At 34.9% G+C, this 24,353-nt stretch overlaps 1 protein-coding gene across 1 annotated transcript; it reads left to right on the forward strand.

Moving 5' to 3' along the window:
• The first annotated feature begins 12,002 nt into the window (after window positions 1–12,002).
• On the forward strand, window positions 12,003–21,867 carry LOC118192702 (uncharacterized). Its single transcript, XM_085808105.1, has 3 exons — window positions 12,003–14,477; window positions 17,569–17,712; window positions 17,875–21,867. The coding sequence occupies exon 3, from the start codon at window positions 18,204–18,206 to the stop codon at window positions 18,657–18,659; it is 456 nt and encodes a 151-aa protein (XP_085664231.1). The 5' UTR covers window positions 12,003–14,477; window positions 17,569–17,712; window positions 17,875–18,203; the 3' UTR covers window positions 18,660–21,867.
• Window positions 21,868–24,353: the final 2,486 nt, after the last annotated feature.

Here is a 24,353-nt window from a genome sequence, read left to right on the forward strand (position 1 = left end):
CGAAACTTACAATATAGTAATTGGTTTCCGAAATTTTCTGCTCTATTTTCCAGGTCCTCTCCATTGTACCTCTAGTTTATTTTGACGATTCGTAGGTAAAACAAGGACTAAATCTCCTCTAGCAAATTCTCGTTTCACTACGTTCCGATCGTACCATGTTTTCCTCCGTTGTCGAGCTTCTTTCATGTTTTCCATGGCAAGTTCTTGGCATTTCTTCATTTTATGAATAAGTTCGATTCCAACTGACAACATTACTACTTTCTTCAGTTGGTTCTAGCCACTGATCATAAAGTAAAGCGACTGGCGTTTGTAGGTTTTTGCGCCATGAATTAGCTCTGCTGGTGTAAAACCAGTGCTTTCGTGTGTGACTGTTCTGAGGGAAAAAAAAAAAACTGATGGTAGATAGTTCTCCCAATCCAGAAGTCGCTCCTATATATACGACCCTTAACACCCTTTTTAGCGTTCTATGGAATCGTTCAACGGGATTGCTCTGTGGATGATACACAGAGCTTCTTACATGTTTAATGCCGAAACGCTCAAAAAATTCCACTGTCAAAGCACTGACAAAAGAGGTCCCCTGATCTGTTTGAATCACTTTTGGGAAATCCACACGACTGAAAATCGGTAAGAAAGCATCAGTCACAGATGGCGAAGAAATTTCGGTCACTGACACAGAATCTAGATATTCGGACGACATACACAGAGCTGTAATAATATATTTTTTCCAGTCCTTGAAACAGGTAGCGGACCAACAGCATCAACATTTATTTTAGTGAATATTTCAGAAATGACTGATACTAACGTAATTGGAGCTTTCTTTTTGTCATTTCCCTTCCCAACGCGCTGACCAGCACCACAGGTTTTTACAAAATCTTCGGTTTCTTTGTAACACCTCGCCCAATAAAAATGTCTAGCCAGTCTGTCTTTGGTCTTTTTGACACCCAAATGATCAGAAGTTCCTTCGTGGCACATCTTTATAATTGACGGCTTGAGTTTTTCAGGTATAACGACAAGCTGTCTTTCAAAGTCCATTTTATCTGTCTTTTTTTTAACTAAAAGCTCTTTTCTTGTCAGACTATAGTTCTCGTTTTTGCATGTACCTTCTTTAACTTCTTGGATGATTTTAGACAGTTTCTTATCAGTAAGCTGAATTTGTGCAACTTCTTTTTAGTCAATGTTTACTAATTTCATGAGAGCTTCATCTTCCGTATTTAATTCCGGTAATTTAACTTCTTCTTCAACTACATCTCTGGATGCTTTATTTTCTTCCTTCATCGGTTCCAAGATCTTCTCTTCAGCTATTTTTCCTTTCCTTTGAGCTCTAGTAGAGAGGACATTAACCTGAAGAGGTCGACTATCAAGTTCCTTTCTTTGTTTGTTCAACAGTACAAAAGTTCGATTGCCTAATAAATACCTTCCTTTGTCGCAATTTAGTTCGACCTCAGCTAATGGTAAACAGGTTGGATTCAAATCTAATGGCTGTTGCACCCACACACTTTCACCTGTCAGCACTTCTGGCGTGATGTATTTGCGACAAACTATATCAATACTAGCGCCTGACTCCCTTAATATAGGAATTTTATGACCATTTACGTAACCCATACTAGTATAAGGTAATATAAATTTATCCTATGGTTTTGCACTAAATCTGTTAAGATTAGCAGGAGATTCCATACTATTCTTAAATTTTGGACATTGGGGGTCTTAAATGTAATAGAATCTACACTGATAACATTGTGGCGTCTTTCGTTTTACATATTTATCATCTGGACGTGGATTTCTAGGTCTATGGAACCAGCTTTGGGAATTAAATCCTGATGACAATTTTTTTCAGTTTTATTTTTATTATCTGAACTCACGTTACTTTGAGTTAGTTCATTGTATCTTTTCTTTCTGCCGATCCACTACAGGCCTTTTTTGAATGTTTCCGCGAACGTTTTTCATAGGCATCGTTTTTCAGCTAATTTTTTAGATGAAATCATCTCTACCCACAAATCAAGAAAATGATATTTTAGTGGTGATGGGGACACAAGTTAAAACTTCGCAACAGGTGCAACCCAATGAGCTATAAGTGAAATGCTTTTACAATTATTCAGGTCAAAAAATGCATATTGGCATTTTCGAATAACTGGCCTTTAGCGACTCTCAGATTTCGCTAAAGTAGCAGACTACCTAGCAGAAATGTACCAAAAAGAGACTCCAGATTTCTCCCTCAGTCCTAACTCCAGTCTCACTTTTAGCTGACTGGTCCACCCAACCTAGTTACGCCGAGCGTTTCTGGGATTACCAGTAAATGCTACAATAATACGTTTAATTTGAATTGAATTAACTGTAGTTTAAATGTATTTACATTAACAGAAAAAAAATGTAATAACTATCAATTATTTCATCGGGGGTATCAAATGTGGTTTTATTAAATTTTAAAATCATTTACTGCGACTTAAAGATATCTCATAATGCTCTGGTTGTACTACTCATTATTTTCGTTGTTACATTATTAATTATTAATTACATTATTAGTAGGCTGTCTTTAGTAGATATTTGTTATCACAGATAATATTAATCTCTCCGTATTCTATTCAACACTGCTTTATTAAAAAGAGGAAATTGTATAATAGAATATAATTTTGACGGCGTTTATGAAATATGTTTGTGTTTTAAGAATTAATAAATCTATTTGTTACTCAGTAGGTTTCTGTTCAAAGAGCGTGGAACAGACTGCATGAAAATTTCCATACCAAGTTTGCAGTTCGTAAGCCTGCTTCATAATCAGGAGACACTGAAATTCTTCAGTCGGGTTTTCTGTTGGGGAGTTTCTGAATGGGAGAACATTCTGGTTAGCGATGGAAGCTACACTTAGTGCGATTTTCAGGGCACACAAGATTTGAAGACTTCCGGGTGAACTTTTATTAGATTTTCAGAATGCAATGGCGTAGCGAACATAACTGGTGCCTGGGACTTGATACCCTTTTGGCGGCCGCCCGAAAAACATAGCACTATAATAAATAGAATATACTCATAATAAGAATATAATGCAAATAATAATACAGTGCAGTACCTACATTAAAACACTCCATAATATATTAGGAATAGTCACTACCAAACTACGCTTCGACAAAATATTATACTGTTACGAAATGTACAGGCGCGGTAAGATGGCTTCCCCCTAAAGCAGTTTTAGGGTTCCCGTAAAATGGCAAGGGAAGGCAGAGTTGCCACATTTGGCGAGAAATCGCCCATTTGGCGACATATCGGCGATATACCACGGACGGATGGAGAGCCTTCTGGAACGAATTCTTACCGGTTTAGCCCAGAATGGTCTCGAACACAAGCCGAAAGCTATATAAACCCTGCTGTTCCGCAGTCGGTTAGTGTGTGTGCCTCGTCGAGAGGGCGAGTGAGAGTGCCTCGCATTGAGTGCGAGTTAGTCAGTATCAAGTTGGTGTCTCGTCTAGCGAATCAATCCCTGCGGAGTCGATCGAGTTGACAGCCGGGCAGCGAGTGCCGAATGGGTCGTCAGTTCACCGAAGCAGTCTCTTAGTGTATCACGGTTAGTGCATCGTCGAGAGAACGTGTTGAGCTCCGGGAACGACTGAACCGAAGAGTCGCGAGCCGTGCTCTGTGTGTCGTCGAGTGCATCGCGAGTTGTAGCGTGGAGATTCTAGAGAGTACGTGGAGTTCCGAGAACGACCGAGCAGAGTCGGGAGCTGTACTCTTGTGCTTTACAGTAGTTCATCGGCGACTGTAAAACGTGTTTTGGAGCTGTCCTGACAGTACTGGCTGATAAAGTGTGAACTCCCCACTTGAGATTTAGAACCTCTGGGAGAAAACTCAACAAAATATAAACATTAAATGTAAACTTTCTAAAATACATGAAATATTCAAAATATAAAATGTCTATTTCAAGTTAATGCTCACATTATTATATTTGCATAAAACTTCTTATTTGTCTAGAACCTTGTTTTAAGTGTTGCACAGCTTTTGTGTAATTCTTTGGAGAGGCCAGATAAAAGAATTTTCCATATCTTGAATAAGATAAAAGTTTCTCAACCCTGAAGCGAAAGGAAATAATGACAAGGTTCAATTGTTCCAACTTCTCGGATTTCTTTGACGTGTTTCCAAAACCTAGAGCAGTCAATTTGTTTGCCATCGAATTGATGGAATAAAATTTCTCAAAAACAGAAATCTAAAATTTGGCAATGGTCATCATTTGTAAGTTTGAATTCTACTCCTTCGTAAAAGTCCCAATACTTTGGTACTTTCCGCGACAAAGATGTTTTCTTTTCTGACATTACATGATAGTACTTACCCAGATGAGCAATAATTACCATAGAACATAGGGTCGCATTCCACTCTGAGAGGCAGAAAAGAAGAATATTAGAATTCCAACCTGAACTTACAACAGTGTTGGATGAACGAGAACAAAAGTTGCACAATCTGTTTAGTGAAAAACTCACAGAGTTTGAACAAAACGGATAACTTGGCCGGATAACTGAAAACTTGGCGTTCGAGTGTTAATTCGAGCTCAGACTTTGACGACGAACACTCAGATGAACATCTTTGGTTGGCAAGGACTCAACCTTGCAAACGATTGCAACAACTTAATCATCTAATCAAAGGTTGAATATTATCAACTAATTCAGAAGTCAAACAACAAAAAGTCCTGTGAAAATTTTGTAAATATAAAACGCTGATTTTTGTTGTTTGACTTCTGAATTAGTATTTATTCGGCGTGTTATTTTGTCTTTAAATTATCAACTAACTTAAACTTCCGCTGTATACCGAGATTAGCATGGAAAGTTCGTGCTGTGTTCCGGCTGTCAGAACTTCGTGTCGCATAGAAGGGTTCTTCAAGTAAAATGAGCGCAGCACAGTAAGTCCAGGAGAACAGGATAGAAGATGGTGAAGGGGAAGAAACTGCTATCAAGGTAGCAGTTTTTCCCTCTAATAAATAATTTCCCTTTAATAATTTAGATAATTAACTAGTTGTAATCGTTTGCGAGGTTGAGACCTGGCAAACCAAAGATGTACACTTGAGTGTTTGCCATCAAAGTCTGAGCTCGAATTAACACTCGAACTCCAAGTTTTCGGTTTTATCTGTTTTGTACACTCTCTGTGAGTTTTTCACTAAACTGATTGTGCAACTTTTAGTCTCGTTCATTCACTCTTTCAACACTGTTGTAAGTTTCAGGTTGGAATTCTAATATTTCTCTTTTCTGCCGCTCAGAATGGAATGCGACCCAATGTTCTATGGTAATTATTGCTCATCTGGATGAGCAAGTACTATCACCCCTCTTAATTTGTAAAAAGAATTTAAAATCACCCTGTATATTACAGGCTTTACTTTTATAAAGTCATATAACACTAATTGGGAGAAAAATAAAGAACTGTATAGAGATATAAGCAATCAAATATATGAAGTTTTGTTGTATATTTAATTTATAACTAATTTACATCAATTACAAACAGAGGAAGTAGTCGCATTAGAAAGCTCATGTTCAACACTGACGTTTATTTATTTCGTTAGATATACTGCTTACAACAGATGGCCACAACGAGAAATTTCAACTATTATGTTAATCATATTTTTATTATTTAATGTTCTGAGCTTCTTCTTTTTCTCTCCTGTTCTCACACTCCAAAGTAATTACGTATATATAAGTCACAATAAATTGCAATTACATGAAGATGGGGTGGCAGTGTTAAAATGCTTCATGAAAAATATTGAAAGGTGTAATCAAGCACGGTCACACAATGTGAGGCGTTAGATGTATCATCGCTGCTGTTATCAGTTTGAAAAAAACCTCAGCAATACAGTTCTTTATTTTAGTGATCACAGTAGTTGCTTTTATATGCAAATGTTGCTATTTAAAAAATATTAACTTTTAATACATTTCATCCTCTTATTTGATGACTTTACATAGATAAAAATTTTTCATGACTGTTATCATTACTTTTCTATTTTATTTGCGGAATTTTATAAAGATTTATACAAACACTTGAATAAATCTTTAAACTTGTAAAACTAACACACTTCCAATTGCTGAAAGAACAGCGTAGTTTGTAAGCTTCTAGGTGTTTGAAATTTTATCACTGAAAAGAAATAAATATTTTCTTTTTGAACCAATACAGTACTGTGAATTTCATTTGCACTGTGAATTTGATTTACATACAGGGTGGTTATAATTAAAGTTACCCTACTTAAACCTATGTAGAACCCGTTCTAGTAGACCAATTTCATTGAAACTTGGTATATACCTTATATGGATCATAAGGAAAAGAAATCTGCAATAAAAATTACTAGTTCAAATTTCAACCGAAAGATGGTGCTATTCATGCAATGTCGAAAGGACATTAGGCAAATCTGGAGCGTTTAAAAAGCCAGTAGTGGATACCGTAAAATCAATCTTCACCATTCCTTTAGAGAAGAAAGATCGAGCTTTAATTATCAAGTTGTTTTATCAGAACGGCAGTAATTTTTTCAAGTGCACTGCGAGAATATCGCACCTACTGTACTTTCAAGCCTATTGCAGTGCAGTAGGTTTTTGTAGTTTTGTAAGGCCTACAAAAGGGGCCTAGTCAAGGCAAAGTGAAAAAGATTATTACTAAATTTGAAGTGACTGTGGAATTGTGCATACTGGGAAAAGGATTTAAAATAAAACTGTTGAAGAAGTTACTCTTACCGTGATCGAAAGAGTCCGGTTCCCAATATTCCTCGACAAGTGCTAGAGCGGTTATCAGGGGATTTTTCTCTTCCTTGGTCGTCAGTATGAAAGGTTCTGCGATCCATTGTAAAGTGGTAATTATACAACATCCATGTTCTTCAAGAGCTGCATCTTGGAGACCAGGACAAACGCACTGATTTTGATAGCCTCCTATTGGCCAGAAAGCCGTTGACAAATCATCGCCTTAAAAACCTTTTGTGGTCGTACAAATCTTATTTTATCGTAGAACGTGTGCATGTACAGTTTCTGCATCCTGATTATTGACATTACTGTATGTTATGGTATTGCTGATTTCATTCTTGGCCGCTTTTTCTTTAAAGAGAACATTCCCCAAGGCCCTAAGAATGTTTAGAACTGTGGCGTAGCATAGGTTTCTGCCGCCCGGGTTAGATACAACATTTGCTGTCCCTTCCTGCTACAAAATGTGATATTATTATAAAGATGAAATTTTCTAGTGCAAAGAAAATATTATTAAGCTGCAAAGAGAATTTAATTTTCTCCAGAATTTAAAACTCTTACAAACTCGAAGACAAAATTTAATTACGAAAATATGTTTTACATTCTAACATTAACCAATTATTATCTAAAAACAGTATTATTACTTTGGAAAAAATTATTGTTAATTGAAAATATTAATAAATACTATTTAAAACATAACTGACTGTTGTACTATAACAAATATTTTTTCATTGAAGAAAATCATTTTTAACAACTTTCTAAAAGTTGTCTAAAAGTTTCTAAAAGTTAAGTTCTAAAAGTTGTTTCTTCAACTTTTATCTAATATAAATAAATGTAGGTAACAATTTATTTAATCCTTTACTGAAAAGAAATTATTGGTAAAATAATTATAAATTTTCTTTTTGATTATTTCTTTTGTTATCTATTAGAAATATAAATTAAACTCCTTTCATAATTTAAATTTTCAGTTCTCTACTTTTCCTCATAGCAAAATCTTTAATAACACTATCAATATCGATTGAATCAGTCATTTCATATTCAATAGCCAAAACAGACAGGTTAGTCAATTTCAGTGTACTCATTGTCGATCTTAAATAATTTTTGATTATCTTCAGTTTAGAGAAGCTTCTCTCACAGCTGGCATTGCTTATGGCAATTGTGAGGAATATTTGAAACAATATTATTATATTAGGCAGGGAAACTTCTAGCTTAAATGCACAATAAACTTTAACACATCAAGTGGGCTTGAATTCAATAATTCCTTTTTTATTGCCCGTAGCATCAATAGAAGTCTTTAGCCGCACGCGTTCGAGCTTGAACTCTTCTTTGTCAATGTCATGAGACACGCGTTCTAAATTGAAATCCTGGTCTTCAATATCCAGTAGTTTCGATGGAGTAAGAAAAGCAAATTTGTCCGACAAATTCCGTAGCCGCTTAAGCTATTCGCACCAACATTAACTGCGCATGAGCATTGAGTTGTCAGATCCATCATTTGAACCCAATCGAAAAGAACAGATTCTACATACGCAAACTGCCTAAGTGTTGTAAGTTTAGAAAGTTTCAAAAGTTTAGAAAGGAAAATGGGTTCCTTCTCTTATAAAAAGAAGGAATGCATTTCCTTTTATTAAAGTATGTATAAAAAAGGGCAGATTTTTATGTTCGCAATGTTTATCGTTTTCCTGAAAGGTTGGAATAGTTTAAATGACTGATTTGGGGGGGGAACAAAATCTTGTTTACATTTTTTGTACTTCTTAGAATACATTTAGCTTCAAAGATGTGTTTTGCGCAATCAAGACTTCATTCCTAAATAATGGGATGTAATTTAAAAGACAGAAATAATTTAATGTAAGAGATTTAGATTTAAAAATTTGTACACATAAATGATTTATCAGATTTTATAAGGTTTTATTTCATAAATAACTTTGATTTTGAAATACGGCATTTGAACGTATAAACATGTGTGGATACTGAAAAAGTGATGAATATATAAGAATGTTATAATTTTCAGTAAGTTTTCTTATTGAATAAATATTCTGACAGTCTATGCTATAAGACTAGGTTCTAAGTTTGCATAAAAATTGCTCTGTTAAATAAAAGAATTTAAGTAATTTCTGTAGTCTTTTTGACAATACATTAAAGATTTTTTAACTAATTACACGTCCTCGCTTGCAATTAGAACCATCATTAAATCCCTATTTTATCTAATCATTTCCTGAACATTATAAAGTATAAAGATTGACCTCGTCTTTTTAACTGATAATTATTACTTGCAATTTATTCTCTTGCTGGTGAACTATTAACAACCTTTTCTATTGCTGAGTTAGGGTTAACAACCTTCGCTCTCGCTACCGCCTGCCTTACGAAAATCGGCGTAAAATGCTGGTACCTGGGCTGATTGTGCGCATGCGCGAAAGTAGGTGGTGTGAATAGCTTGTTAGCTAGACTAGAAGAGAAACACGCTAATGTGACAATCAAAATCGTAAAAACAACCTTGTATTTAGCGTAAGTATGTTGAAACATTCAATCGATTTCGAGGGCAGCTAAAGGTGACATGAATTTATAATATCGTGTTAGTGTGGTTTAAGATATATTGGCCAAACAAAAAGAGCGTTGAAGTTTCGTATCAAGGAACATGAATCTTATGTCAGAAAAGGCGAAATTAACAAGTCTTCAATGGCGTATCATAGTTGTACATTTAACCATAATTTTGACTTTGGGTCTGCAAAAATTATTCAAAAGGCTTCTTCCATAGGTGAATTGGATTTTCTTGAGGCTTTTCATATTCACAAAGATTTAGCATGTTTAGTTAATGATTTGAAGTCCAATCCAGTCCTTCCTAATGCCTTTAAAATTCTACTATCTTAATTCGGTTATTTTTGCCGATAGATGGCGTTACCTCCTTGCGTTTGGTACTACCAGAGGGTATAAAAATCCGTTCAGTGGTTGCTTTCCATTATTCGAAGTTCAGATTTTGAGCGTGAAGGTGCAGTTGCCCCTCGCTCCTTATTTTTAACTTCGCTAATTTTTCTTGTCCTTTGTGTTACATGTTTGATGAGATAGCCTGGCTCAAAAAAAGTAGGCGGCCAGTGTAACTCTGATTAAAAATCCGGTTATAACCACGTGCAGTGCTGATAAGGACCACGTGTTTCTGAGACTCTTTCCCCTTTATTTTTCTTCTTACTATGTATTTCTTTCTTCTGATGAGGGACCTTTAGCTGCCCTCGAAATCGATTGAGTGTTTCAATATACTTACGCTAAATACAAGGTTGTTTTTACGATTTTGATTAGCCTGTTAGCTATTCGCAACGTCGGTGCGATTAGCCATTGCGACAAATTCCATAGCTGTTGAAACCTCTGATGAATTTTTCGGTTACCTTATCCAGCGATGAAAACAACTTTCTTCTCAACTCGTTTTCGTGGGACAAAGCTGCATCTTTACTTCCGTCGTCAAAAATTTTGCTTCCTCCTTAATCGTCTGGGCGGTTCCGTTAAATTGCTAAGGTCTTCACACAAATTTTTAGCATAACTCATAGCACCCTCTACCAATTCATTTCGTTTCTCTGTGAGCAGTGCCTGCAAAGCATTTATTTTTGTCACACTGATGCACGTTGAATACCTGTGTTTGTAAATAAATTTGGACATCATTTACCTCATGCAGTACAGGTTTCCAAAGGCCCAAGAGACATAAAAAAGAAAATGATTCCATTGCGACTAACACAGTTCCTACGTGTGTTCGTGTCCTTTTCGCTTGCTTCTGTCAATTTTTCTAGAGCAGTCAAAATAAGCTTATAGTGGTTCCATGCGATATCTACTGCTTCAGCTCTTGCGCTCCATCGTGTATCCTGAATTGTTTTTAATGTCTTGCCTATAGCAGCAATTAGAACGTCCCAACGGTGTGTTGACATGGAAAAGAATGCATAACAACGTTCTAAAGTGCCGAAGAAAGTTACAGAATTGGTTTCGATTGAAGCAGCATGTAAACAAACCAGGTTTAGCGAATGGTTTGAGCAAGGTACAAATTCGGCATTAGGATTTATGTCTTTGAATCTTTGTTGCACTCCTGTATGCTTTCCAGCCATGACAGCAGCATTATCATATGTTTGACCTCTGCAGTCCATTATATCAAGGCCATCAGCTTTAAGCTTACTTAAAATCATGTCAGAAATAGCTTCAGCAGTTTTATTTTTTGTTTCAATGAAATCTATAAAAGATTCCACCACTTCTACTTCCTGATTTTCAATCTTTACATATCGCACAACTTGGCTTGTTTGATCGTTATGTGAAATATCTGGACTGCTAATGCTATCAAATAGTATACTAGAATAATATTTGGCCTTTTGTACCTGACACATAATTTGTTGGCGAACTATATCTCCTAAAATTCCAATGAACTCATTTTGAATTTGCGGCGTGACTTGAATACGTGACTGAATTTCTTGGACCCATTTTCCTGCACACAAGGTGTTCTCGCGTATTTTTACTTCCTGCCTAGGAAACGCAACCGGCGACTAAATTTGGCGTTTTACGAGGTCTTGGTGAAATTGTGACACTAAGCGCACGCGCAGAGATGATGAACTATCGTGATGATATGTTGTATTTTGTAGCTTGATTCTTGATCGCCCAAATTTCGTAATGGCGCGTCATATGTAATTACTGAACATAATTACTAGCTATGTAACATAATTACTGAAGCAGGAAACTTCATATGTGATTAGTGTGTGGGGGGGTTAAATAAAGAAAAATGGCAGTTCATTTTCAACAGAATGTCGTATGATGCTTTTTTTAATAGCTTGAGCTATTGGCAGTTACTAGCACTGCATATGGTTAGCGTGGTCGCATTACTGTAAAGATAAATATTAGGTATACACATTATAATAGTATAGTACATTAAAGAACCTTGGTATACACGGGGGTAAGAAAAAAAAACGTCTTCAGCTGAGCATAAGCTCATATATGATAGCAATATAGGTAGAAGTGCTTTTTTTCTTCTTATGGAATGCTGGAGTTGTACGTACCATGTTTCAGTACCTGTGTTATTACATCTTTCCTGTAAATTTGTGTGATTTAGTAAACCATGATATTTAATAATGATTATATTTGGTTGAAAGTGAACAATAAAATAATAATAATTTAATAATGACTATTTTCAGTTTAGCCTATATAGTTCAGTATTAATAACACTGTAACTATAAGATGTATATATTTACCTATTAAATAATTCTGTTAAGATATGTATTGTTTCTTATAAAATATCAAGTGGATGTATAAAAGTTAATAATTTATTCATTTTAACAGTTTTTATTTAACTCATTTCATCTTCCTTTGCTACCGTTGTTAAGTTTGTAACATATACAAACACTTACCAAGTCTGATATAGTATTTTCCTTTATATATATGGGGACATATCATGAGTGGCATTATATTCAAAATATGTATTTAAATTTTAAAGGAAAATTCAATCTGAGAAATATTTTATCATGTAAGAAATGTGAATCAGAAGTAACATATTTAGAAAGATAATTTTAAATAATTATTACATTTATAAGAGTTAGCTTTATTTTAGATTTTAACATATACTTGAGTAATTGACTATTACTATCCCTTTAATAACAGATTTATATAAATTATAAATATATCTTTTCTTACTTACACATAAGTTATTATCATTTCTGTAACTTTTTCTTCATTCAGAGACTTAGTTTTCACACTTTAAAAAGTTATATAATTTATAATTTAATAACTTGCCCTAATAAGACATAAAAAGTATATTTTATAACTCATAATGATGGTGTTCCATTTAAAAACTGTTATTAGAAATGTAGGTACTTTTTCTCTGTTATATGGGCATTGCAAAATCAGTGTTAAAATATGTGATAACTTGCTGAAGATAGCAACAATGTGATCAGCTAAGTCATCTTGGTTTTATGAGTGAACTGAACCAAATATTCATGTTATTATTTGTTTATTACACTTTCTTATTCTCATTTACATGCCGTACAGCTTGGGTTGTGCATTTTTCCAATAGTACTAACCGTAGTCTTTGTGCATTGGACTGCAATATATAAAGCATTTGTAATGAAATCTAGAAAATGTTCCTTTTGATGTCATTTCAAAACAGAAGATGTATTTTATTTCCCAGTTCTCTATGAAAGCATGCAGAACCTATTTATTGGGCCCTGTTTGACATTCTCATTCTGAGCATATGCCACAGAAATTTTAAAAAATTATGCACGATGTTCCATTGATTTAATTTAATGTCTGCTAGACTTGTTTTTAGCTGTGCTAAGCAGCATTTCCTAAACAACAAAATGTTGTTCAGACCATGACCATCCTTGAAAAAGAAACTGTCACTGCATTTTTTTATATCCTGTATAGCGTGGCTTTATACTGACTGCTGTTAGAGATATAGTACAAAGTCAAAGATCTAGAATATTCGTGACATTGACGATTTCAGATTTGAGATTTTGCTGCATATTAGATCTTAAGTTTAAATCCAGTAAGATGTCAATTATAAAATTAAAAATACGAAATGGTGATTTATGACATAACAAAGTATTGTTACGAAATGTACAGGCGCGGTAAGATGGCTTCCCCGCAAAGCAGTTTTAGAATGGCAAGGGAAACCAGGGTTGCCACATTTGACGAGCAATTGCCCATTTGGTGACAAAATTCACGATATACCATGGACGGATGGAGAACCTTCTGGAACGAATTCTTACCGGTTTAGCCCAGAATGTTCTCGAACACAAGCCGAAAGCTATATAAACCTTGCTGGTCCGCAGTCAGTTAGTGTGTGTGCCTCGTCTAGTGAGCTGATATTCAGTCATTGAGCGAGTGTCTCGAAGTCTAGCGCCGAGTTGGTCGTCAAGTGCATTGAGAGAGTCTTTTAGTGCATCACCGAGTTTTGTCGTAGACTGTGCTGAGTCGAGAGCTATACTCTTGTGTATCGTCGAGTGCATTGCTAGTTATAGCGTGGAGTCTCGAGAGTACGTGGAGTTCAGAACGACCAAGCAGAGTCGAGAGCTGTACTCTAGTGCTTTGCCGTGAAGCTGTCTCCACTGTGATAGCCTGATAACCTGAAGACTGTGTCGCTGATCGTGTCAGCGTGTTTACAGTAGTTCATCGACAACTGTAAAACGTGTTTTGGAGCTGTCTTGACAATACTGGTAAACAAAGTGTGTTTCGATACTTCATCAAGTGTCGTCGTTGTTCACTCCAAATCTACGAACGTGAAGGAAGAAAATAACGTAACAACTGGTGTCAGAAGAAAAAAAAAAAAAAAGCAATAGTATATATGACCTAAAGGGAATCAAAATGTACAAAAACAAAAAGTTCAATATTTATTTGTTTGCTTTATTAAGCATTTATTTCAATGTAAGTTGTTTAATTTTTTTGTGCTAACACTTTCTCTTTAATTCTATAGATAGAAATTCTTGTTTAATAGCAAAGTTGTCTGGAATTTACAAAAAAAAAAAAAAAAAAAAAAAAAAAAAAAAGAGGAAGAAGCAGTGAAATTATTACAGAATAAAGGGATTCCTCATAGCTGAAAATTTTGTAAAAATAATCCTGAAATGATGTGTTTTACATATTACGATACACCAAAATAACGTTTCAATCTTAATCTTTCCCAGATCTCGCACTTGGTTTGAAGGATCGCATCTAAATTTCCTCGAGCTGTAAAATTTATGTACCATTGCTACCATGGACTGACCTCAGTTGAGTTTTGTAATATGCAATACAGTTGTTGATTGGGACAATTATATGCGGAAATTTTTTCAACCATTTTATATCTAGGTATGTCTCATGCTTGTTTCTGAAGTCTGTTAAATGTTATTTTATCAAATCCTAGTTGATTTCTCATTTAAATTACAACAGTGCACAATTCTAAATGTTGGAAATTATGTCTTACAAATTTTAATTTTTATGAAAATTGTTAAAAAATATACAGAAGCATTTATCATGCCAGCAAATTGGAGTTAATGGCAATCGTATGAACATTGAACAAGTTAACAAAATTCTTAATCGACATAAGATTTATAATATAGAAGCATTTACTGCAAGAGAAAAATTATTTCTAACGTGTCAGCGAAGTAATTTGACAATTGTAGTGTTTAAATATTAATTACATTGGCAAAATGATAATTTTATGTGCTACCTCTCTTGCAAGAAATGTATCTCATTTTAAAAGCATGAAAATATTTTTACTTGTTTTTAATATTTTTTCCTTTATCTCAATGTAACTTGTTTAATTTTATATCTAGGTATGTCTAGATTATACAGCAAGGATTATATACACCATAAGTTTGGCATATTGTTGCTGTTTTAGGGTATGTGCTATTAATATGCACTACGCACTTACAAGAAATAACTATCTTGAAATTTAAAGTTTGAAAATTATGGCAATTATTTTAATTAATAGTGTCAAGCTGATATAATTACAGAACAATTTTCAAATTTTAACACGTTGAGAGCGGCGCCGGTCCCTGGGGACCGGCACTGGAATTTTCGTTTGGCTGGCGTTGGTCCGTGGGACCGACAGTATTAAAGTTAAAAAATAAATATAGTCTCAATGAAATGTGATCAAATTTAGTTTTAATTAAATGTATTGAAACATTCTAAACAAAAATACGGCTTAGCTCGCTGCCGGCTGAACGGAAAGGACAGCAAATTCGGCGCGGTGCTCAACGTGTTAATTAAAATTAGGTTTTTCAATACATTTTTATAAACAAAATGGTATAAAGCAAAGAGCCATTTACCATCAATTTAAATGAGAAAATGTTATCAGATTACAAAACAAATCTTTCAAATTATATTAAAAAAATTAAAACTACTGAAATATAAAATGATGCAATAAATACATAGTCTAATTACTAATATCTTTATTATTAATTAGCCCTTAAAAATTTAAAAGGGTAGCAAGTGCATTATAATTACAGTTGTTTGAGTAAAGATTGTGTTTGGTATCCTGAGTTGTCAAAGATCCGATCTAAGGAAGAACAAGGATCATTTAGCACTATTTTGAGTGTGTACTATTCCTATGATTTCTATGCCTGTTTGCTCATAGTACTGGCAATTCAAGTTTATATTGTGTCAAGATTTGCACAAAATATTAAAAATAATATATTCGATAAACAAAAATTCGTTTTCATACATGATCAAAGCATTTTAAAAAAAACTGCCTCAGATCAGTATGTTTTCTTAAAATTACATCTTTCATTTTTGCAGTCATTACATTAAATAAAAATGCTAAATAATAATTTCACATTTTCATTCTAGAAAAATGAAAAACCTATGCTTTCTTTTAAAACCCTTAGTTCTTTCTGAGAGTAAATTTAAGACCTTTGTAAAAGAGAAGTGGCATAAAGGATTTAGTTATTGTAGTCATATAATTCAGGTTAGGTTAGGTTAGGTTAGGTTATGTAATTACGGCAAAGCCTCAAGGGCTATCTGCCTAAGAGGAGGGATGCCTTCGTGGAGAACTTTCTAAGGGAAACTGGCTCGTATACATGTTACACATGGGGAAAACCACGAAAACACCCATGCAGCCAGCCCGTTCGCGGGATTCGAACCTCGGACCGAGCTACCAGTGTTCAGCGACTTTACCGCTCGGCCGCTGGTGGGCTCATATAATTCAGGAATAATAAATTTCCAAATATTAAAAATATTTATTAATCCTAAATACTTATTGTTACTATTTAGGGATTGAGTGGGCTTTCTACTAAAAATACAGAACTTGCCATTGTTCAGATATAATTTAATTTTTTTCTTTCAAATTATTGAGGTCACATAAGAGATTTTTCAAGAATGAACAAAAAAAAAAAAAAAAAAAAAAAAAAAAAAATTGAGTACCACATATATTTTTGTTTTGATGCACTGTATTCATACGATAAATCTGTATTTATTTTGAAAAGTTTAGAATGAGAATTAAAGGGGTGCAGGTTGGTGGTATTTAAATTTCTCTTCAATTTGTGTATATAGCAGAGCTTAAATTGCGCCAGAGCCCGGCTCTGGTACTTCTCAGTTTTCGAGATAAATTATAATTTCAGCCGGAGCCCTAAATGAAAGGGCTCAGGCACTTTTTTTATGCTAGTGAACCACAATTTTAACACAGAAATTTTGTTTTAATAGTAAACATGTCTTAAAAATCTGATTCTAACTTCTGAATGCAAGCCTGGCTTTCTATCGCACTCAAGCCTTGCACAGAGGTTGAGACTTTTGAGGAAAGAAAAGCCCCCAATTATATGTCAAATGCTTATTCTCCAGGATATGCAATGAATTTATGAGAGTGGGTAAATTTTGTATTCCTCAAAGAACTAAAAGTGACGCCCTGGTTGTGCACGTTCCATGCTAGTTAGTAACTTCCTTCTGCAGAGGCCCACCAGCGGCCGAGCGGTAAAGTTGCTGAACACTGGTAGTTCGGTCCGAGATTCGAATCCCGCGAACGGGCTGGCTGCATGGGCGTTTCGTGGTTTTCTCCAAGTGTAACATGTTTACGAGCCAGTTTCCCTTAGAAAGTCCTCCACGAAGGCATCCCTTCCCTTAGGCAGATAGCCCTCGAGACTTTGCCATAATTACACAAACCAAAAACCTTCTGCAAAGCTGTAGACTCTCTGAACGATGTAACCAAACGGGGGGGGGGGGACCACTGCTGCCACTTGTACCGAGAAGTCTTATATTTATTCTCACGTTGCATTCAGGAAAAATTTTTGCTTGACGGCTAGAGTTATATCGACAAGGCATTGCGATCAGGTAGTCTTGAACTCTTCCCTCTTTATTTTCAAAGCTACACTTTTCAGTTAAATTTCTTTCCATACCCTCATACTGTTTCTAGAATTCTCACTATTCTCCTTAGAGGAGCTTTAATCATTTTATCTTTTTTCCATAGTGTGCTGCAAAAAAAGACTGATACTTGTCATCCCTTGGAATAGTACATTTTATGTATAATCAGTGCTTAAACTCAGATTGGATAAGCTGCCTCTTAGCATCTAAGTGGAATTGTAATTCAGGACGATGCCTCAAATAAGACGAGGTCCGATACTTTTTTTTTCCTATTTAACTATACAAAATTAATTTAATAATTTATTAAATTCTCTTTATCTTTACATTTTTCTTAATTCAATTAGTTAATTTAATCAAATTAATTAATATTTATTATTTAATTATTTATTTATTTTTCTTTCCTTCCTCACAGTCTTCCATAGGGCTCCAGCACTTCTAATTTTAGATAGCATGGAACAATAAGTCCTCAAGAGTTAATGGGAACGAAAGAGGGGTAGATGATCTTTGGATCTATCTCCTGGTCATTGTTTCAAAATGAGACAGAACTGGGCACATACAGTGGATGGACAAAAATATGGAAACACCTTGTGAAATGCATGTTTGAAAAGAAAGATTGATTTTAATGAAATATGTAGGTGGCGCTGGCATTTTTGACTACTGACGCCACCTATACAACTTGGAAAATGTACTAAACAGTTCAGTTGTTGTCGGAGTACTGTTATGTGAGGTTGTCATTGCATTATGTCAGAGTTAACAGACTTCGAACGTGGGCAAATTGTTGGAGCATGTATGGTAGGTGCTTCCGTAAGCAAGGTAGCCGAGGTGTTTAGTGTTTCAAGAGGTACTGCATCGAAGATTTATTCTGCATATTTGAAAAGCGGAAAAACATCATCTGCTAAATCACAGCGCGGACGAAAGTGTGTCCTGAGTGATCGTGACAGACGATCATTAAGGGCAATTGTGACGAAAAATAAGAAGACCACAGCTGCAAAAGTTACTGCTGAAATGAATGTTGTGTTACCGAACCCTGTGAGTACCAAAACAATTAGAAGGGAGCTTCATAAACAGGGAATTGCTGGCCGTGCTGCAATTGAGAAGCCACTCATCAGTGATGCTAATGCCCATAACAGGAAAAGGTGGTGTTTAAGTCATAAAGGCCTGGACTATAGAGCAGTGGAAGCGAGTAATATGATCTGACAAGTCTTCTTTCACATTGTTTCCCACTTCTGGCCGAGTTTACGTCTGGAGAACGCCATCTCAAGCCTATAATACAAACTGCTTGTTGCCAAGAGTGAAATATGGCGGGGGTTCTGTTATGGTTTGGGCAGCCATATCGTGGTTCTCTGCTAGCCCCATGATAACTGTGTCAGGGCACATGACTGCCAAGACTTATGTGAACATTTTGGCCTATCAAGTTCATCCCATGGTACAAACTTTGTTCCCCGATGGTGATGAAGTCTTCCAAGACGACAAAGCCCCTGTTCACACAGCTCACATTGTGCAATTAAAATAATACCGATATCTTAAGTAAAATTCATTGTACGAAACATGAGGTACTGAATATCACGAAAAGTAATGAAACATATTGCCCACATTAGGTAGAACAATTCTCTATGTTCAGATACACGTTTATGAGACTGCCTTTATCGTCACCATTTTGACGGTATTTACTAACAGTGAACTCTGTGGATGTATAGCAGAATAAAAATATTATTATTGTTATTTTATCGGCACGAAAGTAGTTGATGAAAACTTCTTTCACCGAATCAATTGGGCGTAAGCAATTCTACGCTTCATCAACATCACATCGATGTGTATGCCGAAATGAAACTTTAATCAAAGTACACAGATTCTTTTTTATATACTCATCACGACATCTTGTATACTTATTATTTTTTTTTTAATTCTGACATGCAAAGCAGCTAAACATTCTTTACTTCTGAAACTAGCCTCTTTCTTATTTAGTCTTGCATGTCCCACATAATCTTTCTTAAAAATAAACTTTGCTGTTTCCGATTTGCATTGTTTTGTTTTGGAAGATACAATCCAATGCACGTGGGAAACAGCTTCAAAATGTATTTTCCAATTCTCCCATCTATGTTTACTATTAAGATCACATCTGATCTCAAAGTCGAAATCCTCTTTTCCTCCGAACTTAGAAGACACTACTTCGTACGAATATCCATCAAATAAAATTTTATAAAATTCATTTTTCCACTTTGTTTGACATACTCACAGTCATCACAAATTTGAAGCATAAACCGACAGAGTTATTTCCTTTTGCGCATGCGCTTGGTGTCACAATTTTGCCAAGACCTGATAAATCGCCAAATTTAGTCGCGGGTTGCGTTTCCTAGGGAGGAAGTAAAAATACGCAAGTGTTCTCGGAGTACTGGATCGTACTTTGCATGGAGATACACCAGTTCTAAAAAGTTGCCTCTATTTGCGCTGGTATTGTCTTCTCCATGGCCACGAAAAGCCAAATTCTGTTTCGCTAAGAATTTAATTATATCAAACATTCTAACAAGAATTTCTTCCCACGTTTTTGTTTCCTTTGCCACAACATATAGTTTTTTTTTTTTTTTTTTTTAAATCAATTGTCTGTCTTTTTGAAGTCTGGTTTCTAACTCCTTCCATTTGCAAAAATTTTGGTTGTGTTGAGCACTTGATTCGTAGTTGGCTACTTTGGAATTTAGTTTCTGCCAATTTTTAAATCCAAAGTAAGCAAAATTTTGATTCACTCGGTGTGTTTGTGTGACCAAACAAATGACGACAAAAGTAAAATAATGCTGCTTTAGGAAGAAAATAAGCCATCCAAGTACATAACACATTTTCTCCATTAGTTAATGTGCGATAAAACCATTCTCGCGTTAGACGCCTCGTAACTCCATTTGGTGTAGTATGATTCATGTTTTCAACAGCATCCGCAATAGTATTGGAAGAATTGACATCCGAAGTGGACAAGTCTGGTGTTTTGGAAATAGGAACTTTCACGTATTTTAGGATAGCCCCTTCATTTTTTCTTCCTTGGCTTTTCTTTTATTTCGATACAAAGCCCCACTTTCTCTTTTCATTTTTAGTGCTATAACAGGAAACATTAAATTATTATTATGACCCGATCATTGTTATTAATATTATTCATTAGTAAGATTCCTTTAGAATTTTTTTAAAACCTAGTTTATAAACTGAAAAATTAAAAATTGAAGATTACATATGCAAGTGTCCATTCAGTGCTCTTTGTTCAAATGTTACTCTTTAGTACTACAATTATTTAATTATTACAACCATTAATCAATAAATCTCAAAAAGTGAGATTCAGAAAATACTCGTGATATGATGAATTTAGAAAGGCAAAAAGTATTAGATATTTTAAAAATTAAATTATTTCATACTACAATATAAGTATTAAAAGACTTATATGAAAAAGAATGGCAATTACTTCCATTATATTTTCTCTATATATTAATTGTATATTTCATTGTTAAATAATTTAAAGGATTTAACAAGACTTACCTGAACTTTTAGAATGAGTTCTCCGATTTTGTTAGAAATAAATATGGCTAGTAGAACGCAGATGTAAATGCAAAGCGTTGCCAGGCTTTCAACAGAAAACTGAATCACTATTTTCTTGCACTGTGTTTAATTATTTTCTTCCTGATTCCCACATCTTCCCTTCCGGGAAACATCTGGACAATAACAGTTTACGGCAACATCAAACTAACGTTACATGATTTACAGTATCTAATTTATTACAGTCTTCCGCCAGCATGTATTTATCATGCACAAACTGAATTTATAAAGCCCTGTTATTTGAACTGAATTTACAAAAGCCCTGTTATAAACATTGTATCAAGCACACAAAACACCCACATATATAACTTCACATAATCATCTTTTCGAGAAAATTCACACAGATATTACCACTCAAAGAGCATGCTTGTAGAGTGAGCTGAATGAAGCCACATCTGTCGACAAAGGTGTGCTTACGACTGTGCAGCATTGTGAGCCCCCCAAATCACTTAGTGAGAAAAACATCTTCCTGCCTAATTTCAGCTTAAAATTTCATACCAGAATGCAAATGAGTAAGGTATTTAAGTCGGAGTTCCACTGACTTCCAGCGAGGGCAATGGAGTTTCTGATTAGGGCGTGTTCGCCTTTGGCTACGTCTCTCTCTAATCTATTACTACGCTCAGTGGTATTTCAAGCCCTTGATAGCCTCGCTAGCTTATTCGATATTTAGGGGCTAACTACCTAAAAATTTGATAGCTTTGGTTATATGTTTTTAGTTAAGATTTATTTCTTATTACTTTGAGTTCAAGGCCCAAGTGGATACTTTGCTGTATGCTCTGAGAAAGGAGCAAATTGTTAAATTCTTATTTTGAGAAATAAAGGATAATTGACCCTTCTTGTGTTTATGACGCTTTTCCCTGAACTAAAGCGATTATTCGCTTATCTGTTTACAAGGTTCCTACACATTTTTTTTTTTTATTGAAAATTTTAAATCCTTGTGCACCACATAGTATTACACAAGGCTTACAGAGGTAAGTAAAAAAAAATTTAAAAAAAAAAAAAAAACAAATACAACAAAATAAAATAAACTTACAAATTCACAGATGATACGTAAGAAATAAATTTACAGAAGAAAGAGAAAGCCATTTTATGTTGGACAAATATATGAAGAGGGGGAGGAAATGTAATATTCGCAGAGTTTAACCTAGAAATGAGTTCCTTTCGTCCTTCCTTGAGCTTTGAACAATAGAACAACATTTCGACATTTTGCACTCCCCCGAAACTGCATGAACACAAGTCTGTACTAGATAATCTAAATCTCTTCAGATATGAATTGAATTTACCATGTCCAGTTAGAAATTGAGTAACTTCAAAATTGCAGAAAAAGTGTTTATTATTCAGTCTGTGAGGAATGGAAGGAAAATATAGTTTAGTCAAAGAGGCAGTAGTAGAATTCCTGTATAGTTCATTCCACTCGAGTATTGTATCATCCCTACTTTTGTTCTTGTAAAATGACTTAGGAAGTATCATTAAAGTAATTACTTGAAGATGTGTAGCTTGTTTTGCCAACCAATCAGCCCTTTCATTTCCTAGATTGCCAGTGTGGCCACGTACATGAGAAAAGATAACATCAACACCTTTATTATTAAGGTCTTTAAGAAGAGCATGGGAAGTCACAATTAATTTATTATATGAGAAGATATTCCTAAGAGAAAATAAGGATGAAAGAGAATCAGTGCGAATAAGAAATTTAGCACTTAGCGAACAGTTGTTAGATATCCACTTAATTGACTCATTAATGCACAGTAATTCGGCTTGGAAAACACTGCATTCATTGGGAATTCTAATGAGTCTGTATTCCAGTTCAGAACCATTATGGAAAACGACATAAGCTAATCCAACTCGATTATTAATTTTACTGCCATCTGTATAACACACAACAGGGAAATTATCATCAACAGAATTGTCATAAATGGTAGTTTGAATTGGCAAACGATTGGCAGGATGAGGAAGATCTTCAAACAACACCTTGGTATCGAACATAAATTTGCTGATGGTATCTTTAAACTTTTTGTCATTCAAAACATGAAGGTCAATCGGAGGAAATCCTGAAATTGCGAAACAGGCTTCATAGCTAATTGTTCTGTAGCCACGCACAACTCTTAGTAAAATTCTTCTTTGAATTCTGCGAAGTATACGGGAATTAATCTTCTTTTCTAAAGCTGTTCCCCACACTTTAGAAGCATAGCAAATAAAGGGGACAATACCCTGCTTATAAATCATATCAATAACATTAGAATTTAAACCAAAAGTATTGCAAGAGACACGATTAAGTCCTCTAAGTATATTTTCACACTTATTGGATAAATACATAATATGATTTTTCCAACAAAACTTATGATCAAGAATAACGCCTAAATATTTAATTTCATTCACCGTTTCAAGTAAGGTGATCAAGTACGGTGTTCAAGTAGTATTATCCAAGTGCAGTTGTTGGTTTGTATAGCTGACATGCTTTCTTTTAATTATCATAATTTTAGATTTATTAGGATTGAATTCCAATTTCTGTTTTCTGGACCAATTGGAAATAATTAAGGGTGTTTTGAGCCATATTAAATGGGGCACTTCTCTTGAAAGCAAATTAGTAGATCATCAGCAAAAGCAATTGTTTTACAACTCGGACAAAGTGAGAGTCTATTGAGTTGATCATTCATAATTAAATTCCACAATAAAGGTCCGGAAACCGAGCTTCGAGAGCAACCTCTTTCCAAAATGCGGGAGGAAGAAACGTGGCCAAAGGAGAGCAATGCAGATCTGTCATGCAGAAAATCTTTAATAAGTTGGTAAATATTACACGGAATATCAGCTTTCCTTAAAAAAATAAGTATCCCAGGCCACCAGGCTTGGTCTCAAGAAACACTAAAACTGCGTGCGTGTAAATTTCTCTTCTTACCTTCGTCCACTATGTCTTTTAAGTACAAAAGAGCATCTTCACAACTCTTAGGAGGGGTAAAACCAAACTGTGCTTTATTTAGCAGTTTTTTATTATGCAAGAACCAGGTAATTCTATTAACAAACAGCTTTTCTAGGCATTTTCCTAAACTGGGAAGAAGACTAATGCATCTCAAGTTATCTAAATGCGGGATACGAGGACCACTATTCTTAGGGATTAAAACGACATTCGCTGTTTTCCAGCAACGAGAAAATGAACCAAGCCTCAGACAAGTATTGAATATTTTGGAGAATAAATTTGGAAACATTCTATGAACTTGCTTCAAAATTTCGTTTGATATAGAATCAAGACCAGGAGCTTTTTTGCATTTAAGTTTTTCTATAACACTATTAATTTCTGACATAGTAAATGGAGAATCTGGATTAGCA

The sequence above is a fragment of the Stegodyphus dumicola genome, chromosome X1 (genome assembly GCF_044657685.1).
Source record: "Stegodyphus dumicola isolate Sdum_Otavi_A_Nest chromosome X1, ASM4465768v1".
In the NCBI taxonomy this organism is placed as follows: domain Eukaryota; kingdom Metazoa; phylum Arthropoda; class Arachnida; order Araneae; family Eresidae; genus Stegodyphus; species Stegodyphus dumicola.

Excerpts from the sequence above, each read along its gene's own strand:
- LOC118192702 (XM_085808105.1), top strand. The coding sequence starts at position 18,204 with ATGTCAGAGTTAACAGACTTCGAACGTGGGCAAATTGTTGGAGCATGT.